At 51.2% G+C, this 24,443-nt stretch overlaps 1 protein-coding gene and 1 pseudogene across 1 annotated transcript; one reads left to right on the top strand and one right to left on the bottom strand.

Moving 5' to 3' along the window:
• Nucleotides 1-1,142: 1,142 nt before the first annotated feature.
• Nucleotides 1,143-4,670, bottom strand: LOC123396583 (annotated as a pseudogene).
• Nucleotides 4,671-6,688: 2,018 nt separating this feature from the next.
• On the top strand, nucleotides 6,689-23,968 carry LOC123396068. Its single transcript, XM_045091099.1, has 4 exons — nucleotides 6,689-6,815; nucleotides 6,911-6,964; nucleotides 7,085-7,136; nucleotides 23,604-23,968. Exons 1-4 carry the CDS (start codon nucleotides 6,718-6,720, stop codon nucleotides 23,709-23,711), a joined length of 312 nt encoding a protein of 103 aa, XP_044947034.1. The 5' UTR covers nucleotides 6,689-6,717; the 3' UTR covers nucleotides 23,712-23,968.
• Nucleotides 23,969-24,443: the final 475 nt, after the last annotated feature.

Here is a 24,443-nt window from a genome sequence, read left to right as displayed (position 1 = left end):
ACTCTCTCAACACAATTACTGAAGAGAGAAGGTACTATTGCTCTCTAAGACTCCCACGAACCTTCCAACACGCTAGGATTCGAATCTGCCAACACGCTAGGATTCAAAGCTGCCGACAATCATGGTCGGCAGGATTCGAACCTGCCAATGCTCCAAATCGTGGCGCAAACATTTCTAACTCCAACACTCCAAAGCTAAGCATTACGGAATAACACTCTTGATTAAAATATTCAATGGTCTAAAACATTACATTCCTAACGCTAATACTCTAACGGTAAGCAAATATTGAAATAGCCGAGTAACAATGATCTGAGTTATAGAACAAAATTCATGGAATAACACTGTCATAATTAAAATATTCTATGGACTAAAATCATAAGCAACAAATATTCTATGGATTTGAATTTGCCCACGCGATTTTTAGTCATGCGTGATAACCACTCTGGCACGACCACTTTTATGTACAGTTAATGTTTTTAAGGTAGTAATACAGGCATATCCTATTTAGTGCCACACACATCGGTTACACGCAAAATTTGCTAACCGGCGTCTCCAGCGCTTTCCTGATGGGCCTACCCATCTGGAGATCCTGTATGTGTTTTAGTCAGTGAACTTTTTCCAAAACGATGATTTTTTTTGAAATCGGTGATTTTTTTTGAAAAGCGATGATTTTTTTTAAAAATCGATGAACTTTTTTGAAAATTTGTGAACATATTTTAAAATTTGTGAAGCTTTTCAAACTCGATGAACTATTTTAAAAAATTTGATGAACTTTTTTTTGAAAGCAATGATTTTTTTTTTGAATCTGTGAACTTTATGAAAATTTATGAACATATTTTAAAAATCGATGAACTTTTTTTCATAATCATTAAACTTTTTTCGTAAATTTGAACTTTTTAATATTCGGTGAACTTTTAAAAAGTTTTAATGGCCAATCACACTTTGCATGGGACGACACACAAGAAAGGCGCTGGTTTTTCCAGGTGGAGCTGAAGGCGCCACATAGGACCTCCAATAATATGTACTAGAGACTGGGGCGCCACCTGGTGGCGCCTCTTGAGGCTTGTCTGTGCGCACTTATCTCGTGTGTGACATATTCTACTGTCATGTTCGATCCTCAGTCTCACTAAGGTACATCAATATGGGCTTATGCTATAACATTAGGATTTTTTGCTCTGTTCGATGTAGCCATATAAAATATTAATTACAACCATCCTTTGATGAATCATTAAGAAAGAAAGAAAATCTGAATAAGCTTACAACAAATTCAATTTCAGTGTGTATATATGATATGTTGCTCTACTATCTACAAAATAGAGATGGAAAAGGTGGGGAGAGAGAGCTGCCATTAGTTGGAAACCTATATAAGAAAGGAAGGGAGGGACGAACAGGAGTGGGAATAATGAAGCTGAGTATAACTGGCCGCTGCTCGAGGTAGACTAAGGGCAGAGGTGAAGGCTGAAGACCTAGGAGCAGAAGAGTTACTGCTTCCCGTCGTCGAGCTAATACTACTTCCTGTCGTCGTCCTCATCCATCTCTACGTCTCCTCACTCCACACCACCTTGACAGTGACCTTTTTAGGGAAGAGATCTAGAGGAATTGGGATGGAATTCAGTTGACCTTAAGATATTCCGCAAAACAAAGTGTCAATGAATTTTTCAGAAAAAAATATGTACATCAAAGTAAGCAGACCTTCTAGAAAAAACATCATATACACGTACATGATGGTCACAAAAGTGGGAGTTTTATGTGAGAACGGAACCTCACAATCTATATCAAAAAGATATCTTAACTGGAAATTTAAGCAACACAACAAGATAACACTTGAGTGGTTATAATTACTTGGGAATTCAGATTCTTACTTTTCTTGTAAGACGTCCAATATCCTTAATTACTCAGAGCAAATTTAACTTAAACTAAATATCTACAAGTAAGTTCTGGTTGATTTATTTTACAGAAGTTCAGTTCTGCAAAAGTACCGAAGGAAAGGTCACAAGCTTTTAGCATTCTACAAAGGCCTATAGTTGGTCAGGTCTCTTCTAAAAGTGATGTCAAGTTACTCTAGAGGCAATGTTGAACTAATAAAATAAAATTTTGGATGAAAACACCAAATCAAGTTTTTTTAAGCAGAGGTAACCACAAGATTACACTATGGAAAGGTAAAGGAACATGTACGTCCAAATTAAGAGTTGAAGTTACGAAATAATAAACTAACTTAAGCTGTTACTGTTATTAAAACTTTTGTTGATAATTCTCTGGAGCTCCACTTACTGATGAGAATTTATTCATCCCACGTAGTAAAGTCTGAGTTGCATTAGCAGTATAGTCGACAAATGGTCGTCCCTCGTAAAATGATAACCTTGTTAGCTAAGTAGGTTGCCATGATGAAATGATGCTCAACAACAAATGCAGTTTTCTTTGCATGAAGGATGGATCTTTTGATGACCTTTGAGGCAACAATATGTTAAGAGATGCACTTGGTTCATCGATCAGATATATATCTGCAGGCTAAACAACAACTTCAAAGCTAGGATCCATAAGCTGTCAATATTAACATTCTTAGTATGAATAAACACAAGCATATAATTGACATGCTTGAAGTTATGTGCATACATGGACGACGAACCAAGTGAAGGCGAAAAATATGTAAAATACATAAAATATGCAAAATGCATATAGCCGGGCAAAGAGCAGTACATATGGATAGTAGGACATACATATAGTATCCATATAAACAATTTTACAAAAAATATTGGAAGTAGTATTAGATATATGCAAAAATAAAATGCCGTGAAGTCCTGAATCTTTTGAACACCATAGAACATGGAAACAATATATATATATATATATATATATATATATATATATATATATATATATATATATATATATATATATATATATATAATCCTCTAAAGAAAATCGATTTCATAAACCAACATCAACATAAACCAACATCGACTCTCTGCAGAAACTCCTTCAAAATCAGCACAGAGATCCTATTGCCACAATCCTACCCTCCCAAATGACGTGCCGAAGAATCCGATTAGCGACCCCAACACCATTTTATATCCAAATTTCGTTAGCTGACACACATCCACAAAATCCACCGGATTAGCATACACATTCAAAAAAGAAGAGAGTATTGCATTTGTTGTAGTTGAAAAGAGATCATAAGCATCCTAATAAGTTACCTAGAGATAATCTGATTGCATGTGTTTTAAACATCCATGTTGGCCCGTGTCTTGATCAGTACCTACCAGGAGTAGCCGCTAAGAAAAAGAAGTTATAAGCTCTATTCTAGCATCAAACCTAAACATGAACCTAAGCACTTGTAAACATAGACCTCAACTGCTCTATTCAAACATGCAGTCTGGATAAGCTCGAAAAACTAAACCCTATAGGTCCAAAACACTGCAGATTCAACCACTTGCTCTAATTTCTATGCTCTAGTTATTAAATTTTTTGTTAACAATTCACATTACCGATGACCACTTGCTTCCTCTATCCACTGTAAAACCTCTTCTACAGGACAACCGTTTCATGCTCTAATCGTACAAGACCAATCATATCAGAGGCCAAGAGTTTATTGCAATGCTAGCACTCGCAGAGGATAAAGTGAGCAGAATCTCATACCGTTACGCGAATGGATCAGTCGTTCATGGCCTGGGGGCCTGGATACAGGCTGCCACCCAACGCAGAGTTGAATGACCTACTTGAGCGCCGGCGAGGCCACCTCCATCGTCCACTTGTCATAGTACTTCTCTAGCGTGAAGACACACTTAGCACCGGGCCGTCGACCAGGCACGGCAGCGCACCGTGCAGGAACGCGTCGCCCTCCGACCTGATCCACGCGGCCACCGTCTCTTCTTTGTCGACAGCCTGCAACAGCATTCATCAGTAGCTGTAACTGAGATATATGCATAATGCTTAGCCTCATATCATATTGTCTGAAGATGCAGGTACCTTCTCCGACATGTACTTGAAGACCGTCTTCTTGTGTCCTCCTTCGTATATGTTGCACTGGGACACAATTTGCGAATGGAGGTATTGATTGATTCAGTAGAAATTGACGATCTCCTCCAGGAAAGTGTTGCCAGTTGCAAGCATTTGAATTTTGGAACAGTGCATTCAAATGAGCTACCTGAGCTTTGACACTGGCACAGACAACATATATTCCCTAGTCCCTGGTGTAGTTGTTGTAGAGGTGGACCTTGCCGAAGTGCAAGCGCGGGTGCCTCAGCCACGTGCCGCCGAAGAAGCAATGGTGGATGGTGACACTGATGCACCTGTCGTCGACGTGCGTCGGGTCTGCGTCGATGAGCATCGTCTTGTCATGCCTTGCAAAGTGGCATGTGCGCAAAAAATGCAGTCACATACAGGCACACATGTTCATCAACACAATTATCAAACGAAATGAGTGAAGAACTGAAGATTGCGCGATGCTGCACACAGAAATTCGACGACGGACACAGAACTAAAGATTCCAGAGTGGGTGACGGGAGGGGGACCTTGGAGGGAGGTGACGTGGTAGGTGGCGCCATGGAGGCCCCCGATGGCGTGGCGGCGAGCGCGCGGAGGGTGTGGTCCGCGTCGGCGTAGGGCATCCGCGGTTGCGGGGGGCGGCGGGCCTCCGTCGTCACCGTCCCTGGCCCCGTCTCCGTGTCCATGTCAGGGCACGGGAGGTAGGCTGCTCTGGCGGCAGTAGCTGGAGGAGGAGGAGGAGAGGGGGGGGGGGGGGGGGGGGGGGGGCGAGGGTCGGAGGAGGGAAGCAGCAGGAGCAGAGGGGATTGGGGGGCGACGGCGGTGGCAGGGATGCCGACGGGAATGGGCTAGGTTTTTTCTCGCGACGACAAGACGTTAAAACGAAACCAGAAAGCCACCCTCAGTCTATTGTGTCCACATTACATTCCCATTATTCAGAGGACAAGGCCACCTTTCAAATCATTCTCTCCCTAATAATAAAGCGGTGATCGCTTCTGTCGCCCGTCGTGCTACTTTTAAAAAAAACCCGACATTTTCTAAAATCAACCCGCAGTCTGAATATAAGTGAGAAAACGAATCGTTTTTTGAATGTTTTAGAAAACCCCTTGATGTTTCAGGTAATGAACCCGTAGTCCGGATTTAAGTAAGAAAACGAATTTTTTTTTGCGTTGTTCAGAAAACCCCCTGATGTTTCAGGTAATCAACCCGCCCTCTGTATTTTAACAAAAAAAACCCTAACTTTTGAGTTAATCAATCCAAATTTTATCTAAAACAAAATTATCCATATCTTTTAAACCGTAACTCCGATTTTAACATGTTATATATGAAATTTGATTAAAAAAATATGTAGAATCTAAATATGATGTTATTTTTAGCCGTTGAATACTTTTTAAATATTAGTTTTGATGCAAACTTAATCTATAGTGTACGATCCTTTTTTTTCTCTTTTTCCGACGACGACGATACGAATTGCAATAAACATCCATTAAACTAAAACCAAATTAAGAGAAAAAAAAACATCGTTAACCACACATGCACAACTTTGAAAAACCTCGTGGGAAGAAACAACATATATCTCATCTTATTCCGAGTGACTGTACATTCAAATGTGTTTTCGTTGTGTGAGCACTAAAGCCATCGTCGGCAACACAAATGTGATGCCATGTAAAAATATATTGCGTTCAGAGCGTATGTTATTTTCTCTTCCGTTGCGACGCACGGGCTCTTTCTTACCTACTAATAAAGCAAATAGTGCTTCTTCCGTACGTCATCTAAATTACCCTTAAAGTTGACTAAAATTACCCACCAATGCCACCTATAAGTCATAAAAAACGTTTCAAACAGGAAAATCTTTGGACTGCGCCGGCCCATGTAGGCACCTCCTATATTACGCTCTAGGCTTTAGAAAAAGATGCAGCATACCTGTTTGGGCCGGCCCATGCGTGGGTGCCTGTTTTTTTGTTTAGTTTTTTATTTTTCTTTTCAGTTCCATTTTGTTTTTCTACTTTAAATAATTTAGAACTTCAAACAACTTTTCTCAATTTTAAGAAACTACGAATTTTGAAATAAAATATAAAAAAACATTTTTTTTGAGAATTCAAAAACTATTCAGGAGTTTTGAAAAATGTTTGCATATAAAAAATGTTTAAACTTTGAGAAAATGTTCATAAAATAAAAAAGTCAACGATTTTAAACAAAAGTCCATGTAAAAATCTTAAAAACATTTCGTGCCTCTGTTTTTAGTCTCATTTTTTATTTTCATTTTTCTGTTTCATTTTTTAGTTTAAATAATTTAGAGCTTTGAAAAACTTTTGCAATTTATAAAATTGGGAATTTTGAACTAAAAGTTTGAAGAAAATATAAAATGTTTGTGAATTCAAAAAATGCTTAGGATTTTTGTAAAAATATTCGCATATTCAAAAAAATGTTCATAATTTTGAGAACAATATTGGTGAAAACAATAAAAGTCCATGATTTTGAAAAAAAGTTTGTTTGTTATTTTTTGAGTGCAATTAAAAAAATGTTTGCTAATTCAAAAAATCTTCATGCATTTCAAGAAATGTCCTAAAATTTTAAAGACATAATATGATCAGCACCATTGGATATTATTATTGTTTTTCTCCCGTTACAACGCACGGGTTCTTTTGCTAGTTGTTAGTAAAATTCAAGTTTATTAAAAAAAAAAAAAACAAGGCCACCATCCTTCACCGGTGTAACTTATCATCGAAGAGTATGGCGGCAGCAGAAGCCTCCTCCTCCCTCAATCCGCGGCGTCCCGACCTGCGCCGCCGGCAGCGCCGCCTCGTATTCGACCGCCGCTACGGATGGATGTACCCCCCCCCCCCCCCCCCCCCCTCTCTCTCTCATGGTTCTGCTCCCGTGGCGCTTTGGCTCACCCTCTCGTTTGCTTTCTTCTCCACCTCAGTTTCGATGAATGGACGGACCCGGCCGTCGCCGCCCTCTTCGGTGGCAGGGGAATGTTAGTATTCTCTCGTCGTCCGCCCGCAGTCAAGCACACTACGGCGGCCTTCTTCCCAGTCCTTAAATTTGATCCCCAATGCCCACGTGTACTGATTCTTTGCCCACTCCTGTGTTCCAGGTTCTGCATACTCCCGATGGCGCATTCCCTGATGAGCGCGGCTGCATCTTCGGTAAACAACTTTGCACAGATTAGAAACACGAGCGAGCTGATTTTTCAATGTTTTGTTGCGAATAGCTGAACCATAATTTATAATTTTGTTTAGTTGCTTGCTTAATTCGGGCTTTGATGGGCTAGAAGAACCCCAGGCCCCGTTTAGGATTCACCGCGTGACCTGATTGATTGATTGTTGAATGGTTTTGTTATTGTTTACAGTACTTGGTAGTTGGTAGGATCAGATAATCAGAGTTTTCAAATGTCATTACTAGTAGTTTCTTGTTTGGTGTTTACAGTCAACGTTTCACTTGGTTTGGAGATTTATTAGGATTATTATTAGGCGTCTGCTACGGATCAACCGACTGGAAATCAGTCGGGTCCTGGGCCGTTAGATCCCGTCGGCTGTTACCATTGGATCCGGTCAACAACGCAGCCGCCCCACTAGAGTGTTGCAGTGCAGCTCCGCCATCTCGAGACCAGCACAACGCCCCGTTGCATAGCAGCACCGCCACCCCACGGGCAGGTTCCGCTGTAGCTTCGCCGCTCCGGCGTGCAGCACCATGCCGTTGCACTACAACTCCGTTTCCACACCGACGCCGCTCCATTGTAGCCCCGACGGAGCTCCACTGCAGCCCCTGCGGCGCTACATTGCAACTCCATCATAGCATCAAACCCCCGACGACGCTCCATTGCATCAACACAGCCAAGGCCGTGCTCCATGGCAGCATTGGCTGCCGCCGGCGATGCTTCGCTGCAGCACCAACACCGGCGCGGCGGAGCCACATCGCAGCACCAGGGCCGTTGCATTCCATGCGGGTAGTCTTGTTAGCCGCCGCCGAACCCTTGCAGCAGAGCCGGCACCCCGCCCCCGAGTAGCACGAGCGAACATCTCTCTCCCACATCAAAAAAGCGGTGGTGACGAAAGGAGACGAGGGGGTGGCTGGTGCTTCTATGGAGCTGTTCAATGGCAAGGATTTTTAAGAGAGAGAAAGCGCTAGAGTTTTCATAGCTGGATCTTGTAGCTTCCATGACTGGATCATGAGAGGGGGGAAAATGTGTCTGGGGAACGAGATGGGAAAGGATAAGGATGGGCGGATGCCAGGGACGGGTGGTTACGCGGACGTGGCGGGAGTGCGCGTGCGGGGACACGTGTCATGAAAACGAGTCGGCTTAAGACGCGCTGGAATCAGTCGGTTGATTACAATCGTTTTCCTTATTATTATGCCCTCGTTTTGCTGTCTTGAGTATTTTGTATATCATTAGTAGCTCACAAGATTAGATTTAACATATACTACTACTATGTGGATTTCCTGAAAAGACATATGCTATGTCCACAAGAGATGAACCTATGGCTGCTTTCAAAATTATGTTTTAGTAAGTTAACAAAAGTGAAGTACACCAAGCACTTTTTAGTAATAGGTAGGTTGTCTTTCCTACAAAAGTAGGTTGCGTTGTGATATTGCCGTGTTTGTGAGCAGCTTCTCGTCCCTCGTGTCGCCCCCCGGGTGACCCAGGGGGAAACCCTAGCCATAGGTATTCGGCCCTCCTTCGTTTCTCCCTCTCCTTGCCAACGTCTGCAGCGCCGCCGGGCGAAGCCTGGTGTCGGTGCACTAGAGACTAGGGTCTCCTGTGCCCAGACTTGTGCATGGGCAGCAGCAACACACTTGGCGGCAGTACACGAAGGAGGACCGACGGGAAGATAAACCCCAGGCTCGCCAAGACCACACTCCACCAAAGGTGTGAAGAACCAACCCAGACTACAAGGCCCCGGCAAGCCCTCCTTGCCGGGAAGACCCACAAGGCCCCGACAAGCCCTCCTTGCCGGGAAGACTTGCAAGGCCCCGGCAAGCTCTCCTTGCTGGGAAGATGTCCGAGGCCCCGGCAAGCCATCTTTGCCGGGAAGATGGGTTAGGCCGCAGGCAAGGACGCCAGGCCGGCAGGCTCCCTTCGCCCGCCAGGTGTCCCTCCTGCCACAGTGCCACCGACCGCCACCACTCCAGCGCATCCCTCATGCGCCAACACAAAGCCCAGGTGTCAACACACTTGGGTACGTGTCGAAGCCACCTTGATGCGGGTCAGGGGACCAGACAAGGCATTTACTGCCCCTGACACCGCAGTAGATAGATAAGCGATGAACCCTGTTCACTATGCAGCCCGTGAGCACACTGTTGGTGACCCCTTTGCCTATAAAAGGAGGCCCAAAGCTCATTTCTAGGGGTGAGACCTTTTTGGGGTTTAGACTCTTTGATCACCAGCTAATTACTGTAGCAAATGACCCTACAGTAAGCACCTAATACAAAGAAAGCAGGAGTAGGGTTTTACGCGCCAAGCGGCCCGAACCTGGGTAAACGACCTTGTCGGTGCTGATTGCTAGTTCCGCTCTTGGCGCCACCTCTCTCCCTCCGCCGAACGATCAAGGGACCCTTAGAGTTTCCCATAGGTGTCGTTTTCCCGACATCTTTGGCGCGCCAGGTGGGGGGAAGAGGGTCGCGTTGATCCGACCTAGCCATCAGCGCACCAGCTTTTCTTCATCGCCATGGCCCCCAAGAAGAGGGGTGCTCCGGCGACCGACGCACCCGCACCCAGTGCTCCTACCCCGATGCGGATGGGGGAGGGTGCGGGCGCAGGACAAGGAGGCAGAGGTCCCGAACTTTCGCAACATTCTGGAGAGCAAAACTGGGCGAGTGGTATCATCCACGACCGCGACGACCATCCGCGCGCCGGTGCGTCGAAGAATGTAGTTGCGCAGCCTACGGGCGACGCGGCTACTTCGAAGGATGTGAGGATATCTTCCAAGACGACGACACGGACGGACCCGCCCCGACCTTCCCAGGGCGCGCGCGGCGGACCATGCCAAAGCGATGGCGATTCGCCACCCCCACCAAGGACTCCTGGGCCTCGTTCCCAGGACTCGCAGGGCCGACACACACGCTTTGGGACTGGCCAGCGGCTCACCATCGCGGGACATAGGGGGCGCTCCTTTTAACGTAGTTACAAGTAAGAGCCCCTCGCGGTCTTCGCACATATCGCCGCCGCCCACGCCGGCAGAAGCCCTGAAGCGAGCTCATCTGCTCTTGGACTTCTCTCCAACAGCGGAGAGGCTTGAGGAGTGGAGGGCCACCATCCAGAGCCTCGTCGCCCTCGCCAATGGGGACGGGCCCCAACAGGTGGGGACGTCGAAACGACCCTCCAGCAAGCGCGCCCACGACCGTACGGAGAAGACTGGAGCTGCCACCTCCATGGTGCACTCCCCCCACGGCGGCGGCAACAGGTTATCGTCTCTGACGATTCGACCGGGTCTTCCGACCCACGGACCCGCCGCGATCAACGTGACATTCTTCGCGAGCGGCGCAAGGAAGACACACATACTCTCATCGACCAACGACGAGAGACACGCCGTCAATCAGACAAGCGTGCCGGAGCCGCTGCGGACAGTCCGGCATCGGGGTACCCTGGCGACCTACCTTACGAGGTGGGCTGCCCGGCGTTTACTCGCGAGTTGCGACAAATCCAGTGGCCCAGCTCCCGTACCTTCAAGCCGGAGATCCCGGAGAAGTACGACGGCAAGACCCACCTGTCCGAGTTCCTAAGCATCTACACCATTGCGGTGCATGCTGCCGGGGACCGAGACGACAAGATATTGGCCAACTACTTACCGTTGGTACTCAAGCCCAACGTCTGGTCGTGGTTGATGCACCTACCCAAGAACTCCATTTCCTCCTGGAAGGAGCTGTGCCAGGACTTCGTTGGCGCCTTCACGGGCGGCCACCGGGCCCCTGTCCAAGAGAGTGACTTGCACATCATCCCCTAGAAGGAGGGTGAGACTCTACGCAAGTACATCCAGAGATTCAGCCGCAGACAACACAACATCCCGGATGTTCACCCAGCCGCCGTCATCAGCGCGTTCCATCAGAACGTGCGAAACCGGAAGATGCGTGAGGAGCTTGCGATGAACAAGGTCCGTGATGTCGCCGAGCTTTACGCCCTGGCGGACAAGTGTGCATGAGCAGAAGAAGGGAGAAGGCTTCCCGGCGAAGACGCCGGTGCAGAGACCGACTCCGAAGACGAAGATGCCGACGTCCCCACAAAAAAGGGGAAACAACGCACAAGAAGCGGAAGGGCAAAGCTGTGTTTGCCGTCAAGACATCCGGTAACGCCGACGCCTCCAAGAAGGCGAAGGCCGAGGTTCCCAGCAAGGATCTGCCGGGTGCGGCTCTTGCTAGGCCTTGGCGGCCGCCGATAAGCCGGAGGGCTCCGACGCCCAATACTGCAAGATCCACCGCACCAAGGGTCACGACCTCCAACACTGCCGACAAGTTGAACTACTTGTCGAGAAGCAGAGGGCGGAGTACCAAAGACGCGACAAGGAGAAGGCCCGAGACGGTGGCGAAGGATCAAGCGGGAAGAAGGGCGGCCAAGGGGGTCCCCCCGGCAAGTTCAAGAACAAGAGGGTTAAGCCCGTGCCGGCGCGGGAAAGAAAGGAGGAGGATGAGGACTGCCCAGACGACGATTCCAGCGACCACGAATTTCAAAAGGCAACAAATATGATGTGCCTTGATGGAGATGCATCGCTTCACTCTTCCCACCGCCAACTGAAGAAGTGGGCATGTGAGGTGAGTGCGACGGAGCCCTCCATCGGCACTCATAGGCCCTTGAAGTGGTCGCACACACCGATCATCTTCGATTCTGAGGATCATCCAGACCGCGTTACGGCGGTCGGATGTTTGCCGTTGTTGGTCTCCCCAACGACCCGCAACCTCAAGGTGACGAAGATGTTGGTGGATGGCGGGTCCGGACTAAACCTCATCTCCCTCGACGTGATTCGGAGGTTGCAGATTCCCGACGAAGATCTCGAGGAAACAGGAGCGTTCCAAGGGATCAACCTCGGGAAGATCCAGCCAAAGGGAAAGATCACGCTGCCGGTAACCTTCGGCAGTGACAAGAACTACCGAATGGAGAAGGTCGTCTTCGACGTTGCTGACAACCCCTTCGCGTACAATGGGATCCTCGGGCGCCCTGCGCTGGCCAAATTCATGGCAGCCTCCCACTACGCCTACAACACCCGGAAGATGCCTGGGCCGGTCGGCGTCATTGTCATCAACACCGACAAGAAGGATGCACTCGTGTGCACCAACCGCCTCTATCGGGAGGCAGTGGCAGCGCCTGCAGCTAAGGCACCTTCTGCCGCCGCCAAGGCCCCCGGGGAGAAGAATCCCGGCTAGAGGGCTTCCCGCGCCGATCCCGGCAAGCACGCCTCACCAGAGTGCTTCGCTGCCGCCGCCGACGCGCCGGAGAGCTCTGTCGCCCGGAACAAGAAATCCAGGGCTGCTCCGCCAGAGATCAAGAAGGTGCCCGCCTGAGAGGACGACACGGGTGTAACTTTCACCATAAGTTCCACCCTTGACAGCAAATAGGAAAGCGCGCTCATCGCCTTCCTGCAGGCGAATCTCGATGTTTTTGCATGGCAACCATCAGATATGCCCGGTGTTCCCAGGAAGGTGATTGAGCACCACCTCGCTGTCTGCCCCCACGCGCGGCCGGTCAAGCAAAAGGTGAGGAAGCAAGCCCTGGAGCGGCAAGAGTTCATTGCCGAGGAAATCAAGAAGTTAGAAGCAGCGGGACTGGTTAGAGGAGTCATACATCCTACATGGTTGGCCAATCCGGTTGTAGTGCGCAAGGTGAATGGGAAGTGGCAGATCTGTATCGACTTTACCGATGTCAATAAAGCTTGCCCAAAAGACCCTTTTCCCTTGCCGCGCATCGACCAGATTGTTGACTCCACTGCTGGCTGCGACCTGCTGTCCTTCCTCGACGCCTACTCAGGGTATCACCAGATCTATATGGCCGAGGAAGATGAAGAGAAAACCACCTTCATCACCCCCTGTGGCACGTACTGCTTTGTACGAATGCCCTTCGGGTTGAATAATGATGGTTCCACCTTTGCAAGAGTGATCCAAATTGGTTTTGAGCCCCAACTTCACAGGAATCTGGAAGCGTACATGGATGACATAGTGGTCAAGACCAAGGACAAATCAACACTCGTGCAGGATTTGGATGAGACATTTGCCAACCTGCGCAAGATCAACCTCAAGCTCAACCCCGAAAAATGTGTCTTCGGTGTCCCATCCGGCAAGCTTCTCGGGTTCTTCGTGTCCCAACGCGGGATCGAAGCCAACCCCGACAAGATCAAGGCCATCGAACAAATCGAGGCACCGAAGCGCATCAAGGATGTGCGACGCCTAGCCACTGTGTAGCCGCCCTGAGCAGGTTCATTTCCAAGTCTGCCGAACGTGCCCTGCCATTCTTCAAAATCTTGGAGAAGGCAGGACCAATGGAATGGACCACCGAGGCGGAAGCAGCGCTACAAGACCTGAAGAAATACCTTTCCTCTGCGCCAATCCTGGTAGCGCCTAAACCACAAGAGCCACTGCTCCTGTACCTAGCGGCAACCAACCAAGTGGTTAGCTCTACGCTGGTGGCGCAGAGGGAAGACGACGAAGATACGCCGGCAAAGGCGACGCCATCAGATGAGGAAGCGCACATCGGCAACCAGTGACCCCCGGCAGAGTCCGGGGGCAACCAAGAGAAACCCGGTCTATTTCGTGCAGAAGAAGATGGTGCAGCGCCCGGTCTATTTCGTCAGCTCCCTCTTGCAGGGGGCCAGGTCGAGATAGTCTGGGGTACAAAAATTGCTTTTCGGCCTCCTCATGGCCTCGAGAAAGCTGCGCCACTACTTCCAAGCACACGAGATCACCGTCGTCGCTCGCTTTCCGCTGCAAAGGGTTTTGCGAAACCCCGATGCCACTGGCAGGATCGTGGAGTGGGCGTTGGAGTTGTCCAGCTTCGGCCTCAAGTTTGAAAGCACATCAACCATCCAGAGCAGGGCCTCAGCGGAGTTCATTGCCGAATGGACCCTGACGCCAGACGAAGAAATACCAGAATCAACCCTCCCGGGCAAGGAGTCCAACCAAGAATGGATCATGTATTTTGATGGAGCGTTCTCACTGCAAGGGGCTGGAGCCGGCGTGCTGCTAGTTGCGCCTACTGGAGAACACCTCAAGTATGTAATCCAGATGTACTTTCCCCGGTAGAAGTCAACCAACAACACCGCCAAGTATGAAGGACTACTTGCCGGCCTCAGGATCGCGGCAGATCTGGGGATCAGGAAGCTCATCGTCAGAGGAGACTCACAGCTAGTAGTCCGGCAGGTCAACAAGGACTACCAGAGTCCACTGATGGAGGCTTACGTGGAGGAAGTGAGAAAGTTGGAAGAGCGCTTCGACGGTCTGCAGACGGAGCACATCCCTCATGCCGAGAATACCATCGCCGACGACCTGTCGAATCGTGCAACCCTTAAGTTGCCTGTGGAACCAGGAACTTTTGTGCTACGACTGACTCAACCCTCCGTAACACCATCAACCAAGCCAGGCAAGAGAAGGAAACTGAACTCCGGCCAGTACTTTCCGGCAGACCTGCCAAGGAGCCCCGACAAGGATCTTGCCGGAGAAGGAGTTGCCGGAGAAGATGACGAGCCTGCCAAGAGGGATGCCCCCTCGGCAGAGGGTATGCCTTTAGTCCTTGCCGTCGAACCTCAGGCTCCGACATGGGCGCAACACAAAGTCCGGTACCTCCAAACTGGGGACCTGCCCGAAGAGCAGGAAGAAGCAGAAAGAGTAGCCCGTCAGTCCAGCATGTACCAGTTCGTGGATGATGCCCTCTACAGAAGACGACTGAACGGCGTGAAATTTAAATGCATCCCCCAAGAGGAAGGACTGGAGTTGTTGGCCGAGATACATGGGGGGATATGTGGCTCCCACATAGGGTCAAGAGCCCTTGTCGGCAAAGCATTTCGGCAAGGTTTCTTCTGGCCCACAGCCCTCCAGGATGCAACTGCACTAGTAACCAAGTGTGAAGCGTGCCAGTTTCATTCAAGAAAGCTTCATCAGCCAGCCCAAGCTCTCCAGACGATCCCTCTCTCCTGGCCATTCTCGGTCTGGGGGCTCGATATCCTCGGCCCTTTCCCCCGCGCTGTCGGGGGCTTTGAGTACTTGTACGTCGCAATCGACAAGTTCACAAAGTGGCCAGAGGTGGAACCAGTGAGAAAGGTGACATCACAGTCAGCCGTCAAGTTCTTCAAAGGAATTGTCTGCCGTTTCGGTGTCCCGAACAGGGTCATCATGGACAATGGCACTCAGTTCACGAGCCGCGCCTTCATGCAGTACGCCCAAGACCTTGGCAGCAAAATATGCTTCGCTTCTGTTGCCCATCCGAGGAGCAATGGTCAAGTTGAAAGGACAAACGCCGAAGTACTGCAGGGGCTCAAGACGAGAACTTTTGACAAGGTGCGAAGGCATGGAAAGCACTGGATTGATGTACTCCTGACGGTTCTTTGGTCGATCAGAACGACGCCAAATCGAGCCACCGGCCAGACACCCTTCTCCCTGGTCTACGGGGCGGAGGCAGTTCTTCCCACGGAACTCACTTATGGGTCACCTTGAGTGCTCGCTTATGATGAGCTTGAGCAAGAGCAATTGCGTCGGGATGATGCAGTGCTCCTCGAGGAGAACCGGATTCAGGCGACTGTGCGAGCCACTCGCTATCAGCAAGCCTTGCATCGCTATCATAGCCGCAAGGTCCGAGCCAGAAGTCTTGAGGAAGGCGACTTTGTTCTTCGGCACGTTCAGTCGGCCAAGAATTCAAACAAGTTGACGCCAAAGTGGGAAGGCCCATATCGGGTAGTATGAGTCACCAGGCCCGGCGCTGTCCGCCTGGAGACCGAAGATGGCACACCGGTGAGCAATTCGTGGAACATTGAACATCTTCAAAAGTTCTACCCGTAGGGAGAGGTTGCCGGGTCTACCGACGACCACCTTTTGTACAAGTCTTGCCGAAGTTGCATGTAATCCTTTGTACAGAGCCAGGAGAAGACCCTGTGCGCAGTTGAATAAAGCATAGCGTTTCGCATCATCATTTAGATTTCCATGTTAGATCATGTGCATGCACAATCTAAAATTTTGTGAAACGCCTAAACTAATGGACTGCCAAGGTTCCAACACCTATTTTCTCTTCTTTCTTTTTCTTAAAAGACAGATACAACCCTGAGTTTGCCGGGGGGGGGGGAGATAGTGGGGATGCCCACAGCGGCAGCAAGAACAAGGACGATCTACTCAAGACAGAAAGAAGTACCGCAGCCTAGAGATAAGTTGCAAAAACTTTAAGTAAGTTGTCGAGTAGATACAACACTCCCTTTTACGTGTCGACGTTTGTATGGAAAACCTGTGCGCGAGGGAACTCTGTCGCAAGCCTCCTAAGCGTTGTCTTGAAGCGCACTCGATAACTTAAGCTGCCCGCCCCGCGTGCCCCTTCTGCTTAAAGAGCGTGCTCGACAACCTATGGGAAAGCCCAGAGGGAGGCAGGGCGCCTTGCCGGCGGTGACGACTCCGGCAAGAGCCACCCATCGGAGCGCTTACGACAAGGCCAGTTGAGCCAGCAAATCCCCAGCGAAACACAAGGACGAGCCATACAAAAAGAGCAAAGGAGGGAGGTGTAGTGCTTATCAAAAACATCGAATATATTACAATACTAACAGTTATGAACAAGATACAACAGCTCTTGGTTGAGAATTTCAGCAACAGGAGAGCACGAAGAATTAATCCCTGCGCGGATCTTGCACCCTCTTGATCTGGTCCACCTTGTCAACGATGGGCATGACCAGGTTCTCGAGTTCCTTGAGGTTCGCCTCTTTCGGCAAATGCCCCAGGGTGAGGTCGATGCCGGGATTCTTGTACGCGAATTTGGTGAGGACCTTGAGGAGGGCGCCCCGGCACAACCTCCGAGACTCGTTCGCCAGGGGCGCCGCCTCGCCGGCTCGAATCTGCTTCAAAGCGTCGACCACGCTCTCGAAGAACAGAGTCAGCTTGGCGTTTGGAGACACCTCCGGGCCCGAAGAATAACCAAAGCCTTGGAGATCCATAGAAGACAGCTGCGCGGCAATCCCCTCCGCGGCGTTGACAAGACGTTCGGTCCACAACTCCACACCACGCGTGTAACCCTCGCGGGCGACGGAGGCGGCCTCGAGCTGATTTGTCGCGTCGAGGAGCTTTTGAGTCAAGACCTCTTCGCGGGCCTTGCTTTCTTCAAGGGCCTGCTCCAGGGGAGCCAGTTTATCCTGCAGGGCGGCAAGGGAGGCATTGGCGGAGCAGAGTTGAGCACTCTTGTCGGAAACGGCAGCTTGGGTCTCCGTCAAGTTGGAGAGAGTTTTCTCTCTCTCAATTGTGAGGGTTGAGATCTCCTTGCCGAGGCCTTCAAGGTCCTCTTCCAGCTTCTTCAACTTGCCGACAAGCTCCTCCTTGGCAGCCTCGGCGCCGACAGCCTTGTCAGCAACCTCCTGCAACTTGCCGGCGCGCTCTGAAGCTTGGGCGGCGAGGGCGTCCTTGTGCTGATCCATCACCTCTTGGGTACGCTGCGCCACGAGCCTCTCGACTTCCTCGTCCTTGGCGCGGAGCTTGTCGCTGAGCGCCTTCTCACGATCGGCGAGTTCCTCTTCGTGGGGCTCGAGGCTGATCCGAAGCGCATTGAGGTGGGCGTCTTCGTCGGAAATGCGGCGTCGGGCTCTTCCTCCTCCTTCCGGATGTCAGACGACTTCAGAAGGAGCTCGTCCCGCTCGGCCCTCAGCTTTTCGCGATCGACCTTCACCTCCTGGTGAGCCTCGGCGAAGTGGATCCGCGTCTCCTTGAAGCGCTTCTCGAAGGCCTCCTCTGCTGCCTCGACAATCGCCGCCCGGGAGTCTAATTTCTCCTTCGGGCCCGATAGAGGGCCTGGAGCTGGCTGACGTTGTCCCTCATGGACTGGAAGAGCTGCTCTTCGCTGAGCTTCCCGCCGCTGGTCTTCGATCCCCTCACGATCTTGAGCCCAACACTGGCGGAGATTTCGGCGTCGAAGCTCTCCCCCTCCGTGGCTATCCTCGTGCGACTCACCCTTGGCGGGTTGATGAATCGACCCTCGCCGGCGCGAATGTACTCGCTGGCTGGCGGGGGCCCAGAGATGGGAGGTTGGTCGTCACCAACATCCTCGCCGACAAGAGGGGGCTCCTCGTCCAGTGCTACCTCCTCAGCCCCGGCAGCAGAAGAATCGCCGACACGTGCTCCGGGTCCTTCGATGGACTCCTCCGTCGGTTCCTGAGTGTCCCGTTCCCGCGCCTCCTCGGCGGACTCGCTGGCGGCAACCTTATCGATCTCAACAGCCGCGTCCCGCGCGGTCTCCTCGTTGACGGAGTCGACGTCCATCTCCTCCACAGGGGAGAGACCTGAGGTACAAGACAAGGAAGAAGATGATCAGAACAAGATGGGCATTCAAGAAAACAAAAGGAAAAACCCGCAGACGTCCTTTGCCGGGACACTCATCCTCGTCGAGCTAGTGAGGGGTAGCTGTCTCCTCTCCGGCAACATCAATTACTAGGGGCTCGTCTTCAGGCGTCGCGGGCCTCGACGACTCCTGCTGGGAGCTTTGCTGGGGGCTGGGCACCGGGGTGGCGGAAGCTGCCGGCGGCGCCTCTAAGGCACTTGTCGAGGGACCGCCGCCTGCCGACACCTTGGCCCTCTTCGCCATCCTCTGGGCCAACGTCTCCGTGTTCCTGTGGAGAAGAACCAACGCTCATGAGTAAGAACATAAAGCAAGGGGTTCGAAGAGGGTGAAGGGTCAGGCGCGTACTCTCCCTCCTCCCCCGAGCTGAAGGCCGAGAAATCAAAATCCACACCCCCTTCGACATCTGCCGGAGGGGATGCGGCCCTGGGACGCTTGACACGCGCGGACGATGGAGCTGGCCGGACGGGGAGATTGGAGCCAGCATGTCGAAGCACTCGCTTGGGCTTCGGCGGGCCGGAGGCACCTCCTCGTCCTCCTCTTCGTCGGGCGCCCGTTCCTCCGAAGGGCCCCCGGCAGCCGAGCTGCTAGGCTCCCCGACAAGCTCTCCCTCCAGCAGCGCTCCTTCCTCGAGCGCTCCCTTGTCGTAAAAGCCGACACTCCCGGCCGCTTCAGCAAGGGCCCGTTCTTCGGCCCGGCTGGCGATGTACGCCACTTCCTCGTCGGTGGTGTCACGGATGAGGCCGGTCTCTTCCCTGATGGGCTTCTCCGACAAATAGTCGAAGAAAGATAAGGCGTCCTCCTCCTTGGGCTCGATCCAAGTTGCGACTACGCCATGAGCATTACACTCCGGCATCATCGCCGTGAGGGCGCTTAAAGCCGAGTTGTTGCACAAGGGTATGACGCCATGCGACAGCCGAGGCCTCGAGTCAGATTTGAACAGCTTCTGGCAAACGAAGGCATGCTCAAGCGTCGTCAGGTTGTTGTTCAAGCCGGTCCGCAGCCGCATAACATCCGCGGCATTCACGAAGGCCGAGGCTGGCCTTCCTCCCCTGTTCTGGAGGGGGGCGATGCGTCTGCGGACGAAGTCAGCACCCACCATCTCCATCGTCAACCCTGCGGCCCTGAGACGCATGATCCTGTTGACGGCGACGGTCAGCTTCTTATCATCCGGGTCGAAGTCACTCCAACGCTTGCCACGGGAATCGATCTTGGCGGTCCTGGGCTCGTAGAAGGGCAGATACCCCTCCTCGCGGATTCAACACCATTTACCCCGCCATTCTTCCCACTTCTCGCGAAAGGCCCCGTCTAGGTATAACTCCTTGCATCCGGACCTTGTAATCCAGGTAATGGAGCCCGAGAGGGCGTCCCCTCCCTGGATGCGAGGAGTGAAGTAATGGCGGAAAAGGGCCGTGTTGGGAGTAATCCCGACGAAGTTCTCGCAGAGTTGCGTGAATATGGACATGCATGTCACCGCGTTCGGCGTGAAGTCCAAAAGATGGAAGCCGTAGGTGTGCATGATGTCGATGAAGAATTCAGAGAAGGGCGGGCAGAGCCGGCAATAGAAATAATCGGTAAAGAAAGGATACTTATCACGGCCACCGCCAGCCTCTCCCGGAGTCACGCAGGTGGCCAGATGCGCCGTCGTCCGAGCCGCCCACATGAACTGGTAGCGCCGCTTCAAGGTGAGCGCATCAGGCCCCGGGGAGAAGTAGGCCAACTCCTTCCGCATCTTCACCAGCTCCTTCTCCGCGGTAACAACCTTCTTCTTCTTGCCTTTGGTTCCCTTCGGCGCCATAGCGACGGCGGAAGCTGCGGCTACCCGAAGCGCAACTATAGAGGTGGGAGGGGGAAGGGGGTGGAAGTTCTAGCTGAAGGGAGGTGACGGCGGCGGCTTCGAGATTGAAGGAAGTTGGGGGCAATGGGCTTATGCGCTTGCGCTTTCCCCCTTCTTATGTGGGTCGGGGGGGGGGGATATGCGGGCCAACCCTTGCGTACCCAACCAATGGCTCCACGCGCGCGTGGCTACCTCGGCCACTGTGCGCACGCCTCCCCACTTCGCGCGTTCAATACGCGGCGTGGGGAAGGGCCACTTGCAACGGCTCCAAGCTGCCAAGCGCCCTATCACAGAAGCCCGTGCACCACTTTGGGCCTGGCCCAACTACGCCTCGCATGCGTGTGTGGCCCAGGCCCAGGCGCTCCTGTCGGTGCACTAGAGACTAGGGTCTCCTGTGCCCCAGACTTGTGCACGGGCACCAGCAACACACCTGGCGGCAGTACACGAAGGAGGACCGACGGGAAGATAAACCCCAGGCTCGCCAAGACCACACTCCACCAAAGGTGTGAAGAACCAGCCCAGACTACAAGGCCCCGGCAAGCCCTCCTTGCCGGGAAGACTTCCAAGGCCCCGGCAAGCCCTCCTTGCCGGGAAGATGTCCGAGGCCCCGACAAGCCATCCTTGCCGGGAAGATGGGTTAGGCCGCAGGCAAGGACGCCAGGCCGGCAGGCTCCCTTCGCCCGCCAGGTGTCCCTCCTGCCACAGTGCCACCGACCGCCACCGCTCCAGCGCATCCCTTATGCGCCAGCACAAAGCCCAGGTGTCAATACACTTGGGTACGTGTCGAAGCCACCTTGATGCGGGTCAGGGACCAGACAAGGCATTTACTGCCCCTGACACCGCAGTAGATAGATAAGCGGTGAACCCTGTTCGTTATGCAGCCCGTGAGCACACTGTTGGTGATCCCTTTGCCTATAAAAGGAGGCCCAAAGCTCATTTCTAGGGGTGAGACCTTTTTGGGGTTTAGACTCTTTGATCACCAGCTAATTACTGTAGCAAATGACCCTACAGTAAGCACCCAATACAAACAAAGCATGAGTAGGGTTTTACGCGCCAAGTGGCCCGAACCTAGGTAAACGACCTTGCCGGTGCTGATCGCTAGTTCCGCTCTTGGCGCCACCTCTCTCCCTCTGCCGAACGATCAAGGGACCCTTAGAGTTTCCCATAGGTGTCGTTTTCCCGACACCTGGCCAGCAGGGCGGCGGCGGGGCTTCTCCCCACCCTTTTCGTTTCGGCTGGCGCGGGACAACGGGATCGAGAGGAGCGTTGGGCGAGCGTGGGGTTCGGCGGTGCGGCTGGCGGGTCTCCCAGCGAGGTCGTGCGCGGCGCGGCAACGGCTGCCTGTTTGTGGCGAGGTGGTGGCTGCGTTGGGCATGACCGGTGGTCGCGACTGCCACTGGATCCATGTTGGATCCATCTGGATCCTGTCTTTAGACGTCGTCGGTCGCCATAGGGTGGTGGTCGTCGTCGCAGGCCACGTCGGATCGCTGGATTCTGCGTCTGGAGAACTACAATGGGTTCTTCTCGATCCTCCTTCCTTGTGGGTTGAGCCCCATGGCTCTTTCATCTCTGCAGGTTCCGGTTCATGGCTCGTTGCCGGATCCGGAGCAGACGGAGGTTTGGTGGTATAGGATGGGACCGGAGGAAACTTTGGTCGGTTTGTTCGGCTCGGCATCGGCGACGTGACTCGACGCCATTACTCTTCGGGGAGGTGAAACCGAGGTCTGTCCTATCCACCCCCGAACCCCTCCCGGACGAAATTCCAAAATTCAGTCTGGATTGGGCGTTGGCTGCGTCCTACGCGTCGTATCCTCCATGGAGGCGCCTTCTTGGGAGGACCTCGTGTTCGGGGGAGTGATGTTGTGGTTGGTGGGCTCCGCATAGCTCCAGCAGTGGCGATGGTGTGAAGGTTGCTAGGTGGTGCAGCGTTCTATCTATCGTGTCGATGACGACGAGTATTGGCGGCATGGTGCAGCTGGATATCGTCGATGGATGTGGCTGAATGGTCGAGCACAGGGCAGTGGCGCTGTCTGGCGCCATGGTGGCGTCGACGGCAGGCTGGCAAGGTTTGTGCGTCAGTCCCTACTCTGGAGATGGACCAGTGGAAGACGGCGGTGGCGGCCTTGGTGAGTGTGCCGGACCGGTGTGTGACCCAGTCCCGGTATGTGGCTGGGATGGGGCATCCGGCATTTTTGTTTCATTTGGTGAATGTCACTAGAGATTAACAGATCTTTAGCATCTTCATCTTGGGATACAGATAAAGGGGTGAAAGATAGAGATATAGAGTGGAGAGGCTGATACTCATATTCATGTTTTATCTTGGGAAGTCAACTATTCCATCCAAATTAGACCCCAATGCCAGTTCATTTGTGGTTTTTATGATGTGGCATGCTATTGTGTGCTAGTAAGCATATAGGTGGTGAATTAGCCAACAAACATCATGTTTTAAACAAATGGATCCATTTATCAGCCTCTCCACTCTATATCTCTATTTGTCTTTCCTTTCAGTCTTCACCATGGACATTGCTGCCATCATCCATGGTAGCTGCCAACCAACTTCCAGAAGCTACTTGCAGTGCCAGTACACCTGAAGAAGTTTGCCATCACTACCACCCAGCTTGCCACCGCAAATCCCATGGTCACCAGCGGTAGTATCCATGGTGGCAGATGGCAAGAAACCCTTAATCCGCCAGTACCACATCTGGTTGCTCATCCACCTGCAGCCCTAATACGCCTGTCGCACCACTGGCTTGGCCCTTGATCACCCTTTAGGTCACTGCACCGGTATTGAGAGTTGAGGGGAAAAATTAAATGCTATTCAAACTTGGGTTGCAATAAGGTGTGTTAATGGCTGAGGGACAAGAAGTGGACCTTCTAGATCAACTTGGCCATCTGTTAATTTCATTTATATTTCACCAGTTTACAAAATGTATGGCTTCATGTCTTTGCCCAATATACAGTATCAACAGAACTTCTATCCCACAAATATAATCCTATTTTTCCATAAATACTGAATGTTGCTAGTTGACCATTCATGTCAACAACTATGCAGATCATTTGCGCATTTTAGTCGTTGTTTCATAATAATAGTTATAATACTCGACAATATTGTTGTCAATGAAGATGCTGAAGCACACAACTTTCACATGTGTGGCCATTAGTTAAATTTAACATATCATTCGATGAGGTTATCCAATGCAATGCATTCTTGTCAGTTTTTCAGATACCCCTCTACAGAAGCTTATCCATTTAGTGGCTAATTACTGGACTTGTGTTATTTTACAGGTTGACTATGCAGCAGATTCAGTTAGGGCAGCTCTTAAACGGCCTGACATTTTCTCCCCACTGGCATATCTCCCTCACCTGCAATTGCACAGGAAGCAACAAACTTGATTGTACGGACTTGAGCAATCTGGAGTCGTAGCTGACGCCAAGTTAATACCATGTAGAACTCTTTGTGCCTCGGAGGATCGCATTTTGGCGGCAAGGTAGTCTAGTACTCTGTAAACTGAGTATGGAAAAAAGTGCACAAGTCAGTTCTGTCGGCTGAAACATGCGTGGCTTCCTAACAATGTCCTAAAGATAGCTTGGTCAAAATCTTGAAATGCTAGCCAGATTTGGCCCTGTCTTATGCAATTGGGTTTGTATTACTTCCGTGTAGCTCCAGTGATATTATCCTTCCCATTGCTATTTTGGATTATTTCTCTTAGGCCTGCTTGGACCGAGGGCATTCTTTTGTGTGCCCTAAAATACCGGGGGTAACACAAAATTTGCACTCAATCCAAGCATATTGTTTATGTCTTAGGAATCCATGCACAAACGCATCAAACTGATGCGTTGATGAATCGTCTACAACACCCGTGCACGACTCTACATTTGTTTTTGCTGAGCTCCAGTGATAGAGGCAAGGGTCTCGATCTTGTATCTTGTGATGAGATAATAACTATCGATTTGTGGAGGCAGCTTGTCATCTACATTTGTTTTTGCTGAGCTCCAGTGACAGGGGCAAGAGTATCGATCTTTTTGTTGAGATAATAACTACCGATTTGGTGGAGGCGACTTTGACAAGCCAACTATAAACATACATGACGTTGTGTTTTAGTAATCGCTAAACCAATCTCTAGA

The sequence above is a fragment of the Hordeum vulgare genome, chromosome 5H (assembly GCF_904849725.1).
Source record: "Hordeum vulgare subsp. vulgare chromosome 5H, MorexV3_pseudomolecules_assembly, whole genome shotgun sequence".
NCBI lineage: Eukaryota > Viridiplantae > Streptophyta > Magnoliopsida > Poales > Poaceae > Hordeum > Hordeum vulgare.
The sequence above is the reverse complement of the archived record's forward strand: the minus strand, read 5'-3'. Positions and strand labels throughout refer to the sequence as shown.

Coding starts and splice junctions, on each gene's coding strand:
- LOC123396068 (XM_045091099.1), top strand. CDS start 6,718: ATGGCGGCAGCAGAAGCCTCCTCCTCCCTCAATCCGCGGCGTCCCGAC. Junction 6,816..6,910: donor GACCGCCGCTACGGATGGAT/GTACCCCCCCCC, acceptor TCTCCACCTCAG/TTTCGATGAATGGACGGACC. Junction 7,137..23,603: donor TGAGCGCGGCTGCATCTTCG/GTAAACAACTTT, acceptor GTTATTTTACAG/GTTGACTATGCAGCAGATTC.